General features: G+C 41.7%; 1 protein-coding gene across 8 annotated transcripts in view; it reads left to right on the top strand.

Annotated features, from left to right (window-relative positions):
- Positions 1-19,529, top strand: part of Map4 (microtubule associated protein 4) — a 142,285-nt gene that overhangs the window by 85,246 nt on the left and 37,510 nt on the right. For all 8 annotated transcript variants that reach the window (XM_052187163.1, XM_052187161.1, XM_052187162.1 and 5 more), the window contains exons 4-8: positions 3,961-4,083; positions 5,222-5,335; positions 9,293-9,418; positions 11,528-12,670; positions 13,732-13,845. In XM_052187163.1, the coding sequence (XP_052043123.1) occupies positions 3,961-4,083; positions 5,222-5,335; positions 9,293-9,418; positions 11,528-12,670; positions 13,732-13,845 (1,620 nt within the window). The remainder of the gene's footprint in view (positions 1-3,960; positions 4,084-5,221; positions 5,336-9,292; positions 9,419-11,527; positions 12,671-13,731; positions 13,846-19,529) is intronic.

Genomic DNA, 19,529 nt, shown 5'->3' with positions numbered 1-19,529 from the left:
TTGCTCCCAAATAACTACAGGGCATTTCAACATTTGCTCTACCCTATAACAAGATGCAAGCTGCGTGGGTGTGAGGTATTCTAACCCGCCTGAGCTGCTATTACCCAGGCACATGCCTGCTATTTGCCATCTGGTCTTGCCCTGTCTCACTCTGGTCCACCGTGTCCTCATGGCTGAGTTCTCATCTTGTCTTGACCTTATCTCAAGTCCTCCTGTGGGCCTTACACATGGTATCTCTAGACCTTTCTGCTTCCCCCTCCCTGTCTTACACATGGTATCTCTAGACCTTTCTTCTTCCCCCTCCCTGTCTCTCTCCCTGGTCTCTCTTTGACCCCCTGACTGGGATTGGAAGTCTAGTCCCATTCTCTCTGCTCAGCTAATTGGCCGATCAGTTCTTTATTAACCAATCAGAGGTGATGGAAAACAATTTTTACATAACCTTGGGACTGGAGATGCTTGACCATGCCAGCATCAGAACTACAACCAGATGTGAGGACATAGAAATCAGCAACCGTATACACAGTGAGCAAAACTATCCAGTGCACAGTGCACATGAATATGGGAAGGAGGCATTAGGGGGTAGACAGCTAGTTGGCTAAACAGGTAGAGGCTCCTCTCACTAAGTCTGAAAAACCAAAGTATGAGTGGTGGGATTCATTATGGATCTTTTTCCTGTTTTTATCAGCATTGTAAAACTTTTGGTATAAATGGCTGATAAACATAGGGAAAAGATGCCTATAAATCAGTTAGCATATAATAGAGATACTTAGAGACCTGTGTATATGACATTTGGGGATTCACCATAGCCATGAATGTTGTGAATGTACAAAAAAATGTACAATGAAACACATTGTTTCTGTTTGTTTATGAGGAAGTACAGATCTAAACAACAAAGGAAAAGTTGTTTAAGAGGAAAGGAAAAAAATAATTTAATTTTGTATCAGTTTTGTGTACGGGTATTCATGTGTCTCAGTGTGTTCAGGAGGCCAGAGGATTTTTATTCCTCTGGAACTGTAGTTATAGGTGGTTGTAGTCAATCCTACGTGGGTTCTGGGAATTGATATCAAGTCTGTTTTAAGAACAGTATGCACACTTAGTCACTGAGCCATCTTTCCGGTCCCCAGAAAAATCATCTTTAAAGGAAAAAAACTACAACAGAAGAATATAATACTTTGCACCGAGGCTGGATCTAGGATAGCTAAAATAAGATAGGCGCTGGTGGGGGGCTGGGATTAAATAAGAAAATCCTGACTCAGAAAACCAAAAGTAAAATAAAATAATACACTTGAGCCTGATGTTATCATATAGAATTATGGCTTTGATACAAAGATGGAATATGGGGCTGGAGAGGTGGCTCAGTGGTTAAGAGCACTGACTGCTCTTCCGAAGGTCCTGAGTTCAAATCCCAGCAACCACATGGTGGCTCACAACCATCAGTACTGAGATCTGACTCCCTCTTCTGGTGTGTCTGAAGACAACTACAGTGTACTTAGATATAATAATAAATAAATCTAAAAAAAAAAAAAAAAGAAAGATAGGCACTGGATAGGCACTGGATAGGCATGGAGAGGATAAAAGCCACATACATAATATTGTTGCAGCCACAGAGCAGGGTTTGGCCATTTTAGAAAAGTTTCACAGCTCCTCAAAAGCTTCCACATGAAATTGTTATGTGATCCTCCAATTCTACTTCTGGAGTCTATCTGAGAATATAGGTTTTATGTGTTCATGGATTACTTATAGTAGTGAAAACAACCAAACCTCAGCTAAGCAATAGATAAAAGTGTGAGGTAGTCACAGTGGAGTACCATCTGGAAAGGAAGGTGTTCTGAGTTACCATACCACAGAACCTGGAAACTGTTACTGTAAATGAAAGAGGTCAGTTTCTTAGGTCAAGTGTCTGACATAAGTCCATAAAAACAAAGTTGATGTCGGGCTGGGTAAGGCTTGGATAAAAGGTTATAGAAATGTTCTTTGGAATGAAGAAAATGCTCCAAAGTAAGAATTGGCATATCTCTGTCAACATACCAATCTCCCAAAATTCTGACATGAAAAGGATGAAATTCACTGACCTAAATTATACCACAGTAAAGATATTATTTAAACAATGAAAGGAACTCTGGCAAGATTAAACAATAGGTAAAGGCGCTGGTGCCACGCTTGATGACAACTGATACACCGGATCCTCACGGCCACCAACACACTCACATTCTCTCCCATGCTCAAACGTGCTCAAATAACCATCAAGCATTTTCAAATGTACCTGGACCATTTACAGTTTTCTTTTGTTTTGTTTTCATTTGTTTGATTTTGTTGTTGTTGTTTTGTTTTTGTTTTTTTCAAGACAGGGTTTCTCTGTAGCATTGGTTGGCTGTTTTGGAACTTACTCTGTAGACCAGTCTGTAGACTTACTCTGTAGACCAGATCTACCTGCCTCTGCCTCCCAGAGTGTTGTGATCAGAGGCATGTGCCACTACCACCTGACCCATTTTACATTCATAACAGGAAGTTTCCAAGTTTTCCAAATCATTAAAATCTCTGGTATTGTCATTGTTAATGATCATAGGCTTTAATTTTTACAACTTTGTTTCATGAGACCAGGTGTCACTATGTGGCCCTGGTTGGCCTGGAATTTGACCAGAGTTTTCCTGAGTTCACATAGATCTGCCTGCTTCTGCCTCCTGATTGTTGCAACGTGTTTGTATGTGAGTGCAGATGTCCACAGAGGCCCTATGTATCAGATATTTCAAAACTGAAATTATAAGTAGTCCTGAGCCACCCAGCATGGGTACTGGGAACCAAATTTGCATCCTCTTGTTCGTAACCACTGCGCCATCTCTCCAGCCTTCAGTTCCCATCTCCCCCGTGCTTGAGACCAAACTCAGGGACTTGTGCCTACCAGACAAGTGCTGTGTACCATTTAGTCATACCTTAGCTGACAATCCACATGTAATATTTAATATTGTGGCTCCTTAGTCCCATTTTTAATTTGCATATCCCTAAGGGCAAATAATAATGAACTGCATTTCCTCCTGTAATAATATCTCTTGTATATGTTTCATTGGAATGTCCACTATTTTCTCTTTTTAAATTTTTTAATATGGATTTGTTTTATATATGCTCTCTTTCTGCATGTACATCTGCATGCTATAAGAGGGCATCAGATCCCTATAGATGGTTGTGAGCCACCATGTGGTTGTTGGGAATTGAACTCAGGACCTCTGGACAAGCAGACAGTACTCTTTTTTTTTTTTTTGGTTTTTTTTTAATTTTTTTTTATTATTCGATATAATTTATTTACATTTCAAATGATTTCCCCTTTTCTAGCCCCCCCACTCCCCGAAAGTCCGGCAAGCCCCCTTCTCTTTCCCTGTCCTCCCACCCACCCCTTCCCACTTCCCCGTTCTGGTTTTGCTGAATACTGTTTCACTGAGTCTTTCCAGAACCAGGGGCCACTCCTCCTTTCTTCTTGTACCTCATTTGATGTGTGGGTTATGTTTTGGGTATTCCAGTTTTCTAGGTTAATATCCACTTATTAGTGAGTGCATACCATGATTCACCTTTTGAGTCTGGGTTACCTCACTTAGTATGATATTCTCTAGCTCCATCCATTTGCCTACAGACAGTACTCTTAACTGCTGAGCCACCTCTCCTCTCCATCTTTAAATTGTTCATTATTAAATTGAGTTATAATTGAATTATAGTTGATTTTAACCTTTCCTGCACATAAATTTCTTATCAGATTTATTATCTTTTTGGTTTTTTTCGAGACAGGGTTTCTTTGTGTAGCCCTGGCTATCCTGGAACTCACTCTGTAGACCAGGCTAGCCTTGAACTCAGAAATCCGCCTGCCTGTTTATTAGATGTGATTGTGTTATATTGTCCTATCTGTAGTATTTTGTAAATACTGCAACAAGGAAAACAGTGGTATCTTAAAATTTATTTTGTTTGAATCTTAAGGGTCTCCAGCTGACTTCCTCGGAGAGAAAGTGGACTATCAGGATTATCAGAACAGCCAGAACTGGCCAGAAGATGCAAGCTTTTGTTTCCAGACTCAGCAAGTGTTAGAAACTAACCAGACTGGTAAGTGTAGGCTGTATGCGACAGCTAAATGTGACCTGGTAGATAATTGATGACAAAATAGCTCAGCAAGGCATGGCCAAAGCATAATTACTTCCATAATGCATTTATGTGGCCCACTATCTTTATTTATCCTTTACATTTTTCTTTGAGATAGCATCTCACTCAGTAATCCACACTGGCAGGGCTCCCACCTCAGCCTTCAAAAAGCTGGAATTACTGGGGTGAGTTAGCCACACCCAACTCTATTTAGCCTTTCTTTAGAAGCACTTACTTTAGGTTTTTTATCTTTTAAAAACCAATTACTAATATTTGTATCATATCCATGTACAATCAAACTAAAGGTTTTGTAGTCCCTTGTCACCCCACGTTTCTCCAGAGAAGTGACTGCAGTAGTAATGGTGCTTACTGTGTGCCAGAGAACTGACTCTCAGGCTGTCTTCTAGTCCCAAGATTTTATTTTATAAAGATAGACAGCATCTCACTGTGTAGCCCTGGCTGGCCTGCCCTGGAACTCTGGGGAACTCTGGAGTTAAAGCATTCCATGCCATACTGATCTCAGTGTGCATTTGAAATGCTGTGTTCTTCATAAATGTTCTCATGAAAAAAAATTTTTTAGCTTCTCTGCATATAACATTCTGGTTGAATTTGTTTGGTTTGTATTTTTGAGATAGAATCTCATTGTGTAGCTCATAAATCTTCATGCCCCACATAATTTTATTGTTTAATTTTAATTTTTGTGTGTTGTGTGTATCCATGTCTCCAGCATCTATCACCATACCAGACATCCTTGTGGGCTCTGGGGATTCTAACTTAGGTGTTTATGATTTTATGGCCACCACATGGTCCCCGTCTTCTGTTTTAATATCTTAAAAGTATGTCTGTTAGCATATTGAAACTTTGTGAAGTATTGTGAAGTATTATGTTTGCTTCCACTCTTAAATATTCAAATTTTAGGGGACTGGATTATATTTGTTTACACTGAGTGAATGGTGACTGCTGCTTCATCACCTGTAGTCCTGCTAGTTAACTTAACTACTGGCAGGACAGATGGAATAAGTCAGCATTCATAGAAACAGGAGACAATCATTTCCCAGTTGTATTCACTGTGTGTTTGTCTTTGGTTCTTTCTTCATTCTAGATCCCTTTAATGTGAGCCACGATGATGGTCTGGCAGATCTGCTTTTTGTCTCCAGTGGACCCACAAATGCTTCTGCATTTATAGAGCAAAACAATCCTTTGGAAGACAGTTTTGGTATGGCTTCAACTAGATTTATTATGTCAGATCTATTAATTATTTATTGTATAGAGATCCATACAATAAATGACAAAAGATAAAGAGAACAATACAATTTTTTGAGGTAAATTCTACATAAGAAATCTGCTTTGAGCTGGGCAGTGGTCGCACACGCCTCTAATCCCAACACTTGGGAGGCAGAGGCAGGCAAATTTCTGAGTTTGAGGCCAACCTGGTCTACAAAGTGAGTTCCAGGACAGCCAGGGCTACACAGAGAAACCCTGTCTCGAAAAAAGAAAAAACTTGCTTTTTGGCTGGATTTAGCTATATAACCAAGGATGGCCTTGAATTCCTAATTCTTTCTCTCCCTCCCAGTTACTGAGGCCATCACATGTAAACTAATGTGAAATTAAGAAACATGAATTTTATATATGTATATTATACATACATATAATTAATATAATGTATAGTTAATATATACATACACACATATGGCAGGTATTCATGGACCTAAGAGATAGCTTTTTTTTGTTTTGTATTTTGAGACAGGGTTTCTCTGTGTAGCCCTGGCTGTCTTGGAATTCACTCAGTAGATCAGGCTGGCCTGGAACTCAGAAATCCTGCCTCTGCTTCCCAGGTGCTGGGATTAAAGGCGTGCATTACCGCCCAGCAAGAGATAGCTTTGAATCAGTATATTATATAGTACCTTGAAATTAAAAAACAGAAAGAGTATAAGGATTTCTAAGGTCGCTAGTAGCAAATTAGAGAACTTACATTTGATGTTCTTATAAGACTCTGAATCCATATGATCTTTGCCCATATTTTTACTTTTCCTGGTCTAGAAGAAATTACTTGTTATCTAGCAAAGAATTACTTTTTACTCTTCCTTCCTCATCCATATATATATATATATATATATATATATATGGATGCCACGGGGGTCTGTTTGTGAATCACCAGCCAGGTCATTGCATTCTGGGCAAGCAGTCCAGCTGAGCCGACTCAACCCTCCCTACTGACTTTCTAGATGAAGGGGCTTAAAAGGGGAGAGTTATAGGGGGTTAGGGGAGTGTGGCTAGGCGGCATGCGGGTAGGTGTCCAGGCGGGCCCTTGCCTGGACACCTCTGCCCCTGAGGGACCGCACTCACACAGGCATAGTATAGAATAGTTTATTCAGAGTAGGGGATGGGAGTTAGTGGTAGAGAGAGGCAGAGAGAGAGGGAGAGAGAGAGAGAGAGAGAGAGAGAGAGAGAGAGAGAGAGAGAGAGAGAGAGAGGAGAGGGAGGGAGGGAGGGAGGGAGTGGAGGGGGAAGAGCCCAAGGGGCAGAGAGGTGAGAGAATGTGGGAGAGCTGAGAGCAAAGAGGGAGAGGAGGGGCAAGAAGCCCCTCCTATAGTGGGCCAGATCTCTGGGGCAGGGCATACCTGGCTATTGCCAGGTAGGTGTGGGGTGGAGCTTAGACAAAACATCAACACTAGAACTATACAGTGGAGCCAGCATTAGTTCCTGCTCTAGGAATATGTGATGATAAAATTAGGTTAAATAGATAGCATAGTGTCAGTTCCATTGTAAACAGCAGTTATCACATATCAGTAAGGAGTACCCTCATCTTGTCCTGTTGGTATCTTTATATTTTAGTTGCTCTGAGTATTCTCTGGTTTTTGTTTGTTTGTTTGGTTGTTTTTTTTGTTGTTGTTGTTGTTGTTTGATTTTTGGTTTTTTTTGAGACAGGGTTTCTCTGTATAGTATAGCCTTGGCTGTCCTGGAACTCCCTCTGTAGACCAGGCTGGCCTCAAACTTAGAAATCTGCCTACCTCTGCCTCCCAAGTGCTGGGATTAAAGGTGTGTGCCACCAACACCTGGCCCTGAGTATTCTCTGACTGCTCTCTCCTCTCCTCCTCTCTTTTGAAGTTTTATTTAAGTCTCTTCATTCACATCTAAATCACTCCATTAGTCTCCTAATAAACCTTTTTGTTGTCTTTTGTAGCCCATTTTTAATATCCTGCTGTTATTGATTAACTTGAATCCTTAAATATTTGTGTTCTCATCTCCATGATGAAGATCTTAAGACATTTTTTATGTAGTTTTGAATTGATTTGATTTTCAAGTAATTTCCCCATGGTTTGTATGGTCCTGTTTGCTCTGTAGGACATTCCAGACCTACATGAATAAGATTGCCCTTATAGCAGTTCTTGTTTTGTTGGTATCTCTTTGCTTTCTTTGCTAAGAGGCTTCTTAAATCTTAATATTGACAGCCCTCTTTGCCCTCTTCCTGTGTTCTCTCTGAGACCATCTGTGATCTAGTCCTCAAAGTTCTTACATCTCTAAAGAATTAGTCCATACTGAACAGTTATTTGAAATGTACCCATTTTGCTTCTCTAGCTAAATTGCAGTAATCTTTCTGGATGTGGTGGTGTGTTCTATGCCTGTAGGATCATGTACTGAGGGAGGCTAACAACAAGAGGATCACCTAAGCTCACAATGCTAACCTATACAACATAGCACGAGATTCTGTCTTCTTTTAAAAAGGAGTACTGGAAAGATGGTTCAGCAGTTAAGAGTACTGCTCTTCCAGAGATCCTGAGTTCAAATCCCAGCATGGTGGCTCATAATGATCTGTAATGGGATCTGATGCCCTCTGGTGTGTCTGAAATCAGCTATAGTATATTTATGAATAAATCTTAAAGAGAGAGAGAGAGAGAGAGAGAGAGAGAGAGAGAGAGAGAGAGAGAGAGAGAGAGAGGGAGGGAGGAGAGAGAGAGGAAAGAAAGAAAAGAAAAGAAAAGGAGCTAGAAAGATGACTCAGAAGTTAAGAGCACTGACTGCTCTCCCAGAGGTCCTGAATTCACTTCCCAGCAACCACATGGTTGTAATGGGATCTGCAATGGGATCTGATGCCCTCTTCTGGTGTATCTGAAGAGAGCGACAGTGTACTCACATACATAAAATAAATAAACTTAAAAAAGGAAAGATGCTTAATACTTGGTAATGGCTTGGGCCTTATGATATTAAATTTCATTGTGTCTGATTTGAAGAGCATAATTCTTGTATTTGTCACCTTGGTAATAATTTATTAGGCATTTTTATAAAGGCAGAATCTAATCTCATTTCATAGGTAAATGAAGGCTCACAATAATGTGCTATCTACTGAGTTCCATTGATGATGGTGTTGGTAATGCTCCCACTTTAATATTCTAAAACTTCCAGTAGAATGTAACCGATAAACATTGGGTCCTGGTGCTACTGGGATATATTACTATTCTGCCTGGTAACAATTTATTTCAAACTTGGATTATAGAGGTTTTGCAAATAGCAGAATTGGACCTAGGCTCATAACCACAAGTAATTACACCTCCAAGGGCTCTAATGCTTTCTTTATGGCCTCTGTCGGTACCTATGTGTAAATGCACATACACAGGCACATTCAGGCATGCACCATGTATGTGTTTATAAATTAAAGGATGATAATATGCTGGGCCACATGTTTCATCATAGCATAAGGCAGAAGCAGGCGGATTGCTGGGTTTTAGGCCAGTCTTATCTATATAGAAGTTCCAGAACAGCCAGAGCTTTATTGTGACATATAAATATACTAAATAAATAAATGTCTAAAAAAAACCAACAACCCTAAGCAGAACATGGTAACAGATCTTACTGTAAAAATCTCTCATTTACAATGGTTTTTTGTTTTGTTTTGTTTTGTTTTTTCAAGATGTGTTTTTCTATCTATGTAAGCTCTGGCTTTCCTACAACTAGTTCTGTAGACTGTGCTGGCCTCCAGCTCACAGAGATCTGCGTTCCTTTCCTCCCAAGTACTGGGATTAAAAGTGTGGGCTACCATCTTCTGGCAAATGTCTGTTTTTATTGGTCTTTGGGTTTGTGTCTTCTTGACAACACATGTCACCGATGTAAACAGTCAAATTTCTTTTCCCCTGACTATTGATGACCACATTTAAAAACTGTGTTTCAATATTAGGTGTGCTTGCCTGTGCTTCCACGGCTGTTGTATCTCAGGAGTCATCTGTGGGAGCCCTGAGCTCTCCACACTCACAGTCCAGTGTTTCCCCAGAAGTTACTGTAGAAAGCCTACAGCCAGCAATGGGTAAGTTAATAGCAGAGAGACAGAATCTTACCTGGAATTACTATGTGGACTTGTCTGCTTCTGTCTCTCTCTTCCTCCCCCTCCCCCCCCAATTTGGTTTTTTCGAAACAGGGTTTCACTGTGTAGCCTTGGCTATCCTGGAGCTCACTCTGTAGACCAGGCTGGCCTCAAACTCAGAAATCCACCTGCCTCTGCCTCCCAGAGTGCTGGGATTACAGGAGTGCGCCACCACCAGCCAGTGTGCTTCTGTCTCTTGAGTGCTATGATGAAAGACATGCTTAATATAGATTTTTAAACACTGGAATATTTTGTTTCATAAAGTAACCGATGCTGGCCTATGGTATTCTACCTTTCTAATTCTGCAGAATGCCAGAATTTTAGGCCTGGACAGTGCACCCTTTCATGGCATTTATGAGAAGAATGATTGCTAGTGGCCAGTTCCCTTTCTAGCTTGGTCATGTACTTGTGTTCTTTTACTTAAACATGCATTTTCTCCTGGCCTTCTACTCCACATCTCATGGTCTTAGTGCACTTGATCTCAGCCAGAAGGCTGGGGACCAATGACTTGTCTTTCTAGCATCGTTTCATTTTCTTAAAATGTTGTTTTTGTCAAAGGTAGACATTATACATTAACTCTGCAACTTCTTTTTTTTTTTTTTTAAAGGGGATGCTTGCCCCTCCTTCCTCTCTCTTTTTTTTTAATATTTTTTTTAAGATTTATTCATTTATTTATTATATGTAAGTACACTGTAGCTGTCTTCAGACACTCCAGAAGAGGGCATCAGATCTCATTACAGATGGTTGTGAGCCACCATGTGGTTGCTGGGATTTGAACTCAGGACCTTTGGAAGAGCAGTCAGTGCTCTTAACCGCTGAGCCATCTCTCCAGCCCACTCTGCAACTTCTTAATTAGTTTAAGTTTGTATTCATGCTGGGCAGTGGTAGCCTTCACCTTTATCCCAGCACTGGGGAAACAGAAGCAGGTGGATCTATGTGAGTTTGTTTTGGGACAGCCAAAGCTACACAAAGAAACCATGTTTAAAAAAGCCAACAAAACATAACAACAATACCTTGATACTCATTAAAAGCCAAATATTAGAAAGTGATTTTCATTTATTTAATTTTGTTCATAACTTTTACAATTTTCTGGTTTGACTATTTTGCCCACAGAGGCCAGAAAATGGCATCAAATCCCCTCAAACTGGAGTTACAGATGCTTGTGAGCTACCATGTGGGTGCTAGGAAGGAATAGAACCTAGTCTTCAGAAGAGTAGTAGTTGTTCTTGCTTGCTGAGCCATCTCTCCAGCCCAGAATGTTTCTTTTTTTAAATATCTTTTTTGTCATTTTATTTTTTTATGTGTGCATGTAAAGGTCATGGCTTCTGGTGTCATTTCTCTTGACCATGTACATCCTGGTTCAGGGTATGTGTATGTATATATATATATACACATACATACATACATACACACACAGCTTTTGCTGTGTAGTCCTGACTGTCCTGGAAATCATACTGTAGATCTACCTGGCCTAGAACTCACAGAGATCTGCCTGCTTCTGCTCCCAAGTGCTGGAATTAAAGGCTTGGGTTTTTTTTTTTTGTTGTTGTTGTTTTTGTTTTTGTTTTTGTTTTCGAGACAGGGTTTCTCTGTCTGTCCCTGGCTGTCCTGGAACTCACTCTGTATACCAGTCTGACCTCAAACTCAGAAATCAGCCTGCCTCTGCCTCCCAAGTGCTGGGATTGAAGGCATGTGCCACCACCGCCCGGCTTTTTGTTTCGGTTTTTGTTTTTGAAATTAAAGGCTTGTGTTACTATACCTAGTTCAGAAAGTAAAATTTAGATACAGGGTTATGAATGAATAATACTATATCCTAAAATTTTTTTAATGATTTTTTTTTTCTTTACAGAAAAAATTTTATGTGCACTGATTTATATCTGTGTTGAGGGTATTGGGTCCCCTGGAATTGGAGTTACAGAAGTTGTGAGCTACTATATGGGTGCTGGGAATTGAGCCCAAATCCTCTGGGAAAACATCCTGTTTTTTTAATCTCTGATCCATATTTCTCAAGCCCTCCTAGGTCCTAAATTTTTTTAAACTTAATTTTCTTAGAGCTCTCCAAAGCAGTGGAAATGGAGTCAGCCAAAGAACAGCTACCAAGTGAAGCACTGGAAGTAATGGCAGAGCAGACCATGGATGTGCTGCAATCTACAGACATGACACCATGCCCAGAAGCAGAGGTAACACTGGGTAAAGACATAGAAGAGATCACCAATCCAGATATGATATTGGCAAATGTCATGCAGCCATCCACTGAATCAGATATGTTCCTGGCCCAGGACATGGAACTGCTCATAGGAACAGAGGCAGCTCATGTTAAAGATACCATATTGCCTACAGAACCAGATGTATCATCAAACAAGGATATGGTACCACCTACAGAAGAAGAAATGGTCCCAGGCAAGGATATGACATTCCCCAAAGAAACAGAGACAACACTTCCAATAAAAATGGACTTGGCACCACCTGAGGACATGGTACTTTCCAAAGAAACAGAGCTAGCCCCAGCCAAGGGCATCGTTTCACTCTCAGAAATAGAAGTGGCCCTGGCAAAGGATGATGAGTTCTCTAAAAAAATACCTGTGACTCAGGAGATGGTCTTGTCCTCAGAAACAGAGGTGGTCCTGGCAACGGAGGTGGTACTGCCCTCAGATCCCATAATGACAAAGGATGTAACACTCCTCTTAGAAGCAGAGGGACCCCTGGTGACGGACACAACTCCATCTCCAGACATGACTCCATCTCCAGAAACAGAAATGACCCTAGGCAAGGAGACAGCTCCACCCACAGAAACAAATTTGGGCATGGTCAAAGACATGGCTCCACTCCCAGACTCAGAAGTGGCTCTGGGCAAGGACATGGTTACACTTCTAGAAACAAAGGTGACTGAGTTTAACAGTGTGACTCCACGTTCAGAAGAAGAGGTAGCCTCAATCAAGGACATGTCTCCCCCTCCTGAAACAGAGGCTGCCCTGGCCAGGAATGCCGATCTGCCCTCAGGAACAGAGTTGACTGTGGACAACAGTATGACTCTAGCCTCGGATCTGGAATTACCCTTGGAAACAAAAGTAGCAACAGTTCAAATTAAAGACAAAGAAACTGTACAGACAGAAGAAGAAGTAAGCGAAGACTCCCAGCTAGAATCTGTGCAGCACAAGGAACAGTCAGCAGTAGCTCCTTGCCCGGCTTCCCCAGGTACAGGCTTCTGCTTTCTCTTAGTATTCCCTTTGTTGGGGCATAGACTAAAGGACAGCTATCATTCCTGATAAAATACAGCCTCACTGCTCTTCAGGTCCACTCCTGTTTCTCCTAGTCAGCGTTCTGACACTCTCCTTCCTCTGGTGACTTGTCCCATTCTGTGTTCATCCTTTCTTCTCTTGCAGAAAGTTATCCAGTAAGACCCAGCCCATCCTTACCCATACAGATCCACCCTGACGTGTGTCTGTACTCACTGCCTTTGCCCTTTTCCTATGGCTAAACTGGCTTATCAATAAAACAGACCTCACTTCACTTCCCACAAGTCCCTTCCCTCTACTCCAGTGTGCTGCTTCCGGGCCAGCCTTCTCTGCTACTCACCTGTTACTCATTAGTGAGAACTCCTTTCCATTTAATCATTCCCACCTGCTTTCAGAAATGTTTAGATTTTGGCTTTTTTTTTTCACCTACAAAGATAAAAGCAGTGCTAATAAGATGCCTCTCATTGTAAAGCCATCAGCCGATAAGCTTGACAACTTAAGCTCAGTCCCCAGGACCTACATGGTGAATGGAGAGAACTGACTGACATACTGTTCTCTGACCTCCACATGTTGGCTGTGGCACACTTGCTCCTCCACACAATACTAATTATAAAAATTAATTATAAAAAGGAAGAAGGGCTGCAGAGATAGCTCAGCGGTTAAGAGCACTGACTACTCTTCCAGAGGTCTTGAGTTTAATTCCCAGCAACCACATGGTGGCTCACAACCATCTGTAATGGGATTGGATGCCCTCTTCTGGTGTGTCTGAAGAGAGTGATGGGTGTACTCACATACATTAAATAAATAAGTAAATAATATTCTCTTTTTAAAAAAGGAAGGGAAAAACAAAACAAAACAGGGAACCCTATCTTCTTTGCCTTCCAACTTCCCCTCCTGTTTTCTCTACACTAGTACAGAAGAATTCCTCAAAACACATTTTCATTTCTAATTTATGGTAGATAAAAATGAGCTGAAATATTATTTCTCTGAAACTTACATGAATTTTACCCTTATCTTTAGAACTAGTCAAAGCTGCAGACCAAAAGTCTACCTTGCCAATAGATGAAGGTTCTCCATTAGAGAAACTAGAGCAGAAGGAAGCACCTGTTGGCCAGCCTTCTGAGCGTTGCTCAGGTGAGTGCTGGAATGTAAACATCAGGAGTGATGGGACGATGGAAAGGCATTATCTAGTTGTTGCTTGTGTGGTGGCCATTACTAACAGTATAGTTTATAAAGTCCATTACTTTGTTTTTATCAGTATATTCCATTTCTTTAGGCAGAGAGTGGGTTTCTTACATGTTTACTGTTCTGTTAAAATGAATTATTTTAAAGTGAAGTTTTAAATGTCTTAATATTTTTATAAATATATCTGGAAATAAAATTTGACCTGTGATGATGATCTTTGATAAAACGAGCTAAGGATGAGAAGTGTTTAGGAAAAAGGTTTATATGAGTGAATGGTGTGAATCACTTAAATGAATCACTAAACTTTCTTTATAGAGATGATAAGAAGGAAATTGCTGTTTAGAATTTTAGCCAAGTTCATGTATTGCAGGTTTCCCTTCCTCACAAGGTAAACACGTTGGCAGACCCAGTGACTGCAGGTCAGCCCAGTCTAAGCCTACCAGGGTCCCTCCTGAGCTGCTGGAAGGTTCTCCTCCATGGAAGATTCTTGATCCAAGGCTGGGCCCCTGCCCATTTTCTGAGTTGGGTTGGGTCTCTGGTTCAGCTTCCGGTGGTGAGCATGGGAACCAAAGGAAAGTTATCCATGCTGAATTCCTACCCCAGAGAGATCATGGCAGGGAGGCCAGGGACATAGAGAGCATGCCAATGATGATGAAGAAAAAGAAGAAGAAACCAAAGCAAAAAAGATATCCTCAGTCCCGAGCTGGGGGACCTTGGAATGACGATAATGCAGATGAGCGCCAAGATCATGCTGTTGATCGTGGGCCCCTGAAGTCAGGTGTGCACCCTGGCCAGCCTGCTACTGTGGGCACAGAATGTGGATTTGTATCCAAAGAAGTCTTGAAGCATGACTGTGCAGAGAATCCTGGGGTTACTTCATGTCCAGAACAGCCTCCAGAAACCATGATAAAAGCTCAGCTTAAAAGCCCACTATCAGAGAACCAAGATAAGAACATGCTGCAGCAAGAAGAGAGAGCCCCAGCTTTATCAAACCTGAAGCCTTTAGTGGACACAGGCAGGGCCGTGAGTCCATCTAGTTTGAGAGGAACCCCAGTTGACAGCACTGCACACAAAGTGACAGCTCAGCAAGGGGCTTGTTCCCCTTTATTGGGCCAAGAGATTATGAATAGAGTTCCAAAACCCACAACAGAGAAAGTGCTGTCAAGTCTGACCCTCCTATCATCAACAAACCATCCGTTAGAAGACGGTCTGAAGGAAGAGAGTGGTGGAAGTAGAGCAACTGCACTGCAGGTCTTTCCTGATGCAGTCGGGGGTGTTAAAGACCTGAGATCAGACACATCCTCTAAGCAAAGACAAGGAACCAGCCTGCTTGCTTCCAAGGAGCTGAAAGACCAAGAATTAATTCAAGCTCCTGGGCCAGAGAGTGAGCTGTTTAAGAAAATGACAGGTGATGGCAAAAGCAGGAAGGGAAGGGGTCCTGGGAAAGTCAGAGCAGGCTCAGGAAAGTCAGGAGCCAAAGCTGAGATGCCATTTCTTCTGAACAGTGACAAGGAGGGGAGAGCTATGCCTTTGCCAAGTGAGCCAGTCCCTGAAACTGGAGTAGTGAGTATTAATGATCCTAGAAGAGGACTATGCTTGGAGTCTCCAGGGGCCATTGCTGATCTCACTGAGGCAAGGCTAAGGGTGGCTGAGGAGGTGGCTGGTGGTGGTGTGGGAGGCACCATGCAGCCATTAATTCCTTTGGAAAGTGGATCAAGTTTGACTCAGACTTCGAATGTTAGGATAGAAAAAAGACCTGAGGTTAAAAATATGGGCATCAGTAACCAGAGCAAGGAAGGGAAGTGTCCTTGGATGGATCATGAGTCAACTCCTCGGATTTCTGAAAAGACTAAAAAGAGAGGCAATGAAGGCAGGAACAAAAAGTTTAAAAATAATTACCATGTACAGCCTAGCAGGGTGGAGGGCAGGGAGGACACTGTCAGCCCATCTTGTGTAGAGAAGCACAGTGATGATGGTAATGTTGCCCATAAAAACAGTGAACTAGGGCAGGTTTCTGCAAAAATACACACTCCTTTGTTCTCACACGCATCAGGTATAGCCACAAAGGAAGTCGCTGACCCCAAGAGTAAGAAGGTTGAGTCTAATTCTGTTCAACTTGGGGATTTTGCGGGGAATAAAACAAACTCAGTCCAAAGTTCTGCTATTACTACTGAACCAGCTGCCAAGGTGACAGATGTGGGCTCCCCAGACCCAATCCAGGGGACAGGATTTGTTCCCTCAGTAGGAACTGAGGAAAACAAGACCTATACAACCAAGGGACAGGCTGCAGTGCCTGGGAAACCTAACAAAAGGATCAACGATGGGAAATGCAAAAGGGTTCAGAGCAGCTTTCCTGAGATTAAGACAGATACAGCCAATCCCATGAATGCCACAGGAGACTGCAGAATTGAGGGAATGGGATATGTGGATGAAAATAGAAATATTACATTTACCTCTGGGAGAGCACCGTCAGGGCTGATGAGTAAATCAGCTCCTCTAGAGGCTATGGGATCAGCAGGCTGTGAAATGCTGCCCTGTCCTACTCCTCAAGTAGGAAAGGAAGATAATTCCTTCCCAGACAATTCCAGAAAAAGTGAGCAAGAAAATAATAATTTCAAAGATGGAGTCCCAGGTCAAGAAAGGCCCAAGGCTCCCCCTGCTGCTGTGCCCTCTACTAGTACAGAAGGAGTTGCTGGGACTTCTATAGAAGCCCAAGAGAAGTTTAGCAGTCTTGGGGATCACTCTCTTAAGAATAAAGGCAGGCTTGCTGATTACAGGGAAAATGGAGTAGGGAGAACACCTAAAAGGCATGTCGTAGGAGAAACCGAGTCAGAGCAGCATGTGTCCTCTGAGCATTCAGCACAGCCTGCCACAGAGCCTGCTAAAGGACACTTCCCTCCTGGTGTGCTTACAGAAAGCCAGAGCCTTCCAGAAGAGGTCAGAGTCCTAGACACACATGCAGATAGTGGTGATTTGCCAGTGTCTCTGGTGAAGGAAGAAAAGAGAATGGAGAAAGATTCTGCCCCAGTTAGAAATCCTGATCCTCTTAGCCAGAAAACACAGGAATTGGAATTCAGACTGTCTGACGACCAAGATAAGAAAAAGAGAGATTCCAAGGGCCCAGAGAGTTTGGATAAGAAGGTAGATACCACTCTTTTGCCTCCAGAAAATAAAAAGGATATATTAAAAGAAGCTAGTCTGTCATGTGAAGTCACAAAATTGGAATGCATTGCCATATCTACAACAGAACTTCAGTCTGATTTCTCGTGTGACAGTGTTGAGGGGGAAAGTAAAGTAGTGGTGACTGCTTACAAGGATCCTCAAGTCCCAGAGTTTAAACCTAATGGGGTCGAAGCTCCTCAGAAGATGACAGGGATGTCAGAACTGAAGGTGCTGGGTGAAAGGAGAAAGGAAGATAAAGGTAGCGTGGCAGAGCCAGTGAAAGGCTACATGAGACCCACCATGTCTCGAGGACTCACTCCACATCTGCCAACGTCTGCAAGTCAAGAAAGAGAGAGACCCAAGCTGCTCAAGTCCAGTGGTATGACCCTGTTATGGGGAAGTGTGCTCTCGTGTGGCTTTTGAGTCAGCATTGAAAAAGCAAACAGCTTGTGCCTTGGCTCCATTCAGATTCTAATCATCCATTGACTGCTAGTCTGTTGGCATGAAAATGCAACTGCTACTTAATGTATTTGTTTTCAGCCAAGGCATGCATGCCCTGTGTTCAGCTTGAGGAGACTGACAAAGTGGTTGCATGCCTTTTTAATGCAGCACTGAATCTTGAGTTTTATTGGAAGTTGTGGGTGTGAGGGGAGAACATTGCAATTCTCTTATTGTTATATTGAACCTCCTATGTGTAAAGTTTAGGGAAAGTATCAGAGAAAATATAGTCTGGCTGAGTATATGAAACGTGGCTGTATTTTTTTTGTTTGTTTATTTATAGTATATTAATAGATTGGGCTAGTGAGAGTAAATATCCAAATTGCTTTCAGATCAGATGAAAATGGTATGCCTTCATCTTATTATGCCCTGACTAGCATTGGTAGGTACAGACTTCTTGTTTCTAGTAGTTGGGAAGTGATCTTTCAAGGTACTAGGGTAGGCTCATCTGGTTTGATCGGTTTTGCTGCTTACAGCCATTATCAGTAGTTATATGTGGATTAGAATTTGGGCATAGCCTGTGTTCATTAGACAGTTTATGAACTTTGCTTCTAATGGTAACATTCCTCCTAATTTTGCCCTTTGGTTCTTAAATAGGTCACATAGTTGAACTGAGTTCAAGATGAATTTCTTTTAAGATTTAGAAATTGCCAGGCAGTGGTGGCACACATCTTTAATCTCAGCATTTGGGAGGCAGAGGCAGACAGATCTGAGTTCGAGGCCAGCCTGGTAAACAGAGTGAGTTCCAGGACAGCCAGCTACAGCCCTGTCTCGGAAAAAAACAAAACCAAACAAAACAAAAAAACCCAACCAAACAAAAAAAGATTGAGATTAATCATGTGTGTTTTCCCTCCCTCCCCCCAGTATACATTTAATCATACCTTCCCTAGACCAAACTTTGAAAATATTTCCTTGCATTTGAAGATTTTTGCAGCCAACAAATAGTTTGTTCTTAACAAGTTTGCATGATCCAGCTACTAACTCAAGAAATTTAAACACTGTTTAAACCCTGTTCTGCATGGTGTGTACTTGTCCCTGTAGGGAAAGCTGGTGCTACGCATGCATGAGCACCTGGGGTAGAATACTTGTGATGTGAGGAAAGGAGGATGCATATGCTGTTTTCATCGTTCTGCTTTTTTCTTCTCAGCTCCACCATTAACAAGGCAGAAAACTAAATAGAATAGCGTATAGAAAGCAGTCCAAAATTCTGCCATATTCTTTAGTTTTGTTAGTGATTAAAAGGTAACAGGTAAATTGTGTAAGACCCTTGTCAAGATTTCCAAAGACATGTTTAGTGTTTGCAAAGAATTCTAGAAAGTGGGTTTATTCTTAGTCAGAACCTGCTGGGCTCTCTGGACCCTACCAGGTCAGCCCCAGCTCAGTGTATATATATTGCAGAGGGCATGTGAGACACGCCATGAGAGGAGTGTAATGAGGACTGAGTAAAATCACTGCATTTCTAAATTCTAACAACTGCTACCTCTAAGATCAGTAGATACTTTTGAATAGTTAAATGGTTTTATACCGCCGGGCAGTGGTGGTGCACACCTGTAATCCCAGCACTTGAGAGACAGAGGAAGGCAGATTTCTGAGTTGAGGCCAGCCTGGTCTATAGAGTGAGTTTCAGGACAGCCAGGGCTACACAGAGAAATCCTGTCTCGAAAAACAAAAAGGTTTTATACTGAGGTGGGTTTCTAGTTCACACCAATAATTCCAGCATTTGGTAGCCAAAAGTAGGAGGACAGGAGTTCAAGGCAAGTCTGGAATACATGAGACCCTTCCCACTCCCACCCCATCCTCCAAAAAAAGTCATGAAAAAAATTTAAATCTTTTTTTTTTTATTATTTACATTTAAGAGTGTGGTCATTACTCTAGCTCCCCCTTTTTAATACATTTAACATTGACAAGGTACAAAGGAATAGAGGTATGGTATCTTTTCCTTTTCATTAAACAATTTAAATTTTATTCTTTTT

Source organism: Apodemus sylvaticus, chromosome 7 (genome assembly GCF_947179515.1).
Source record: "Apodemus sylvaticus chromosome 7, mApoSyl1.1, whole genome shotgun sequence".
NCBI lineage: Eukaryota > Metazoa > Chordata > Mammalia > Rodentia > Muridae > Apodemus > Apodemus sylvaticus.
This window is presented reverse-complemented; position numbering and strand designations above follow the sequence as displayed.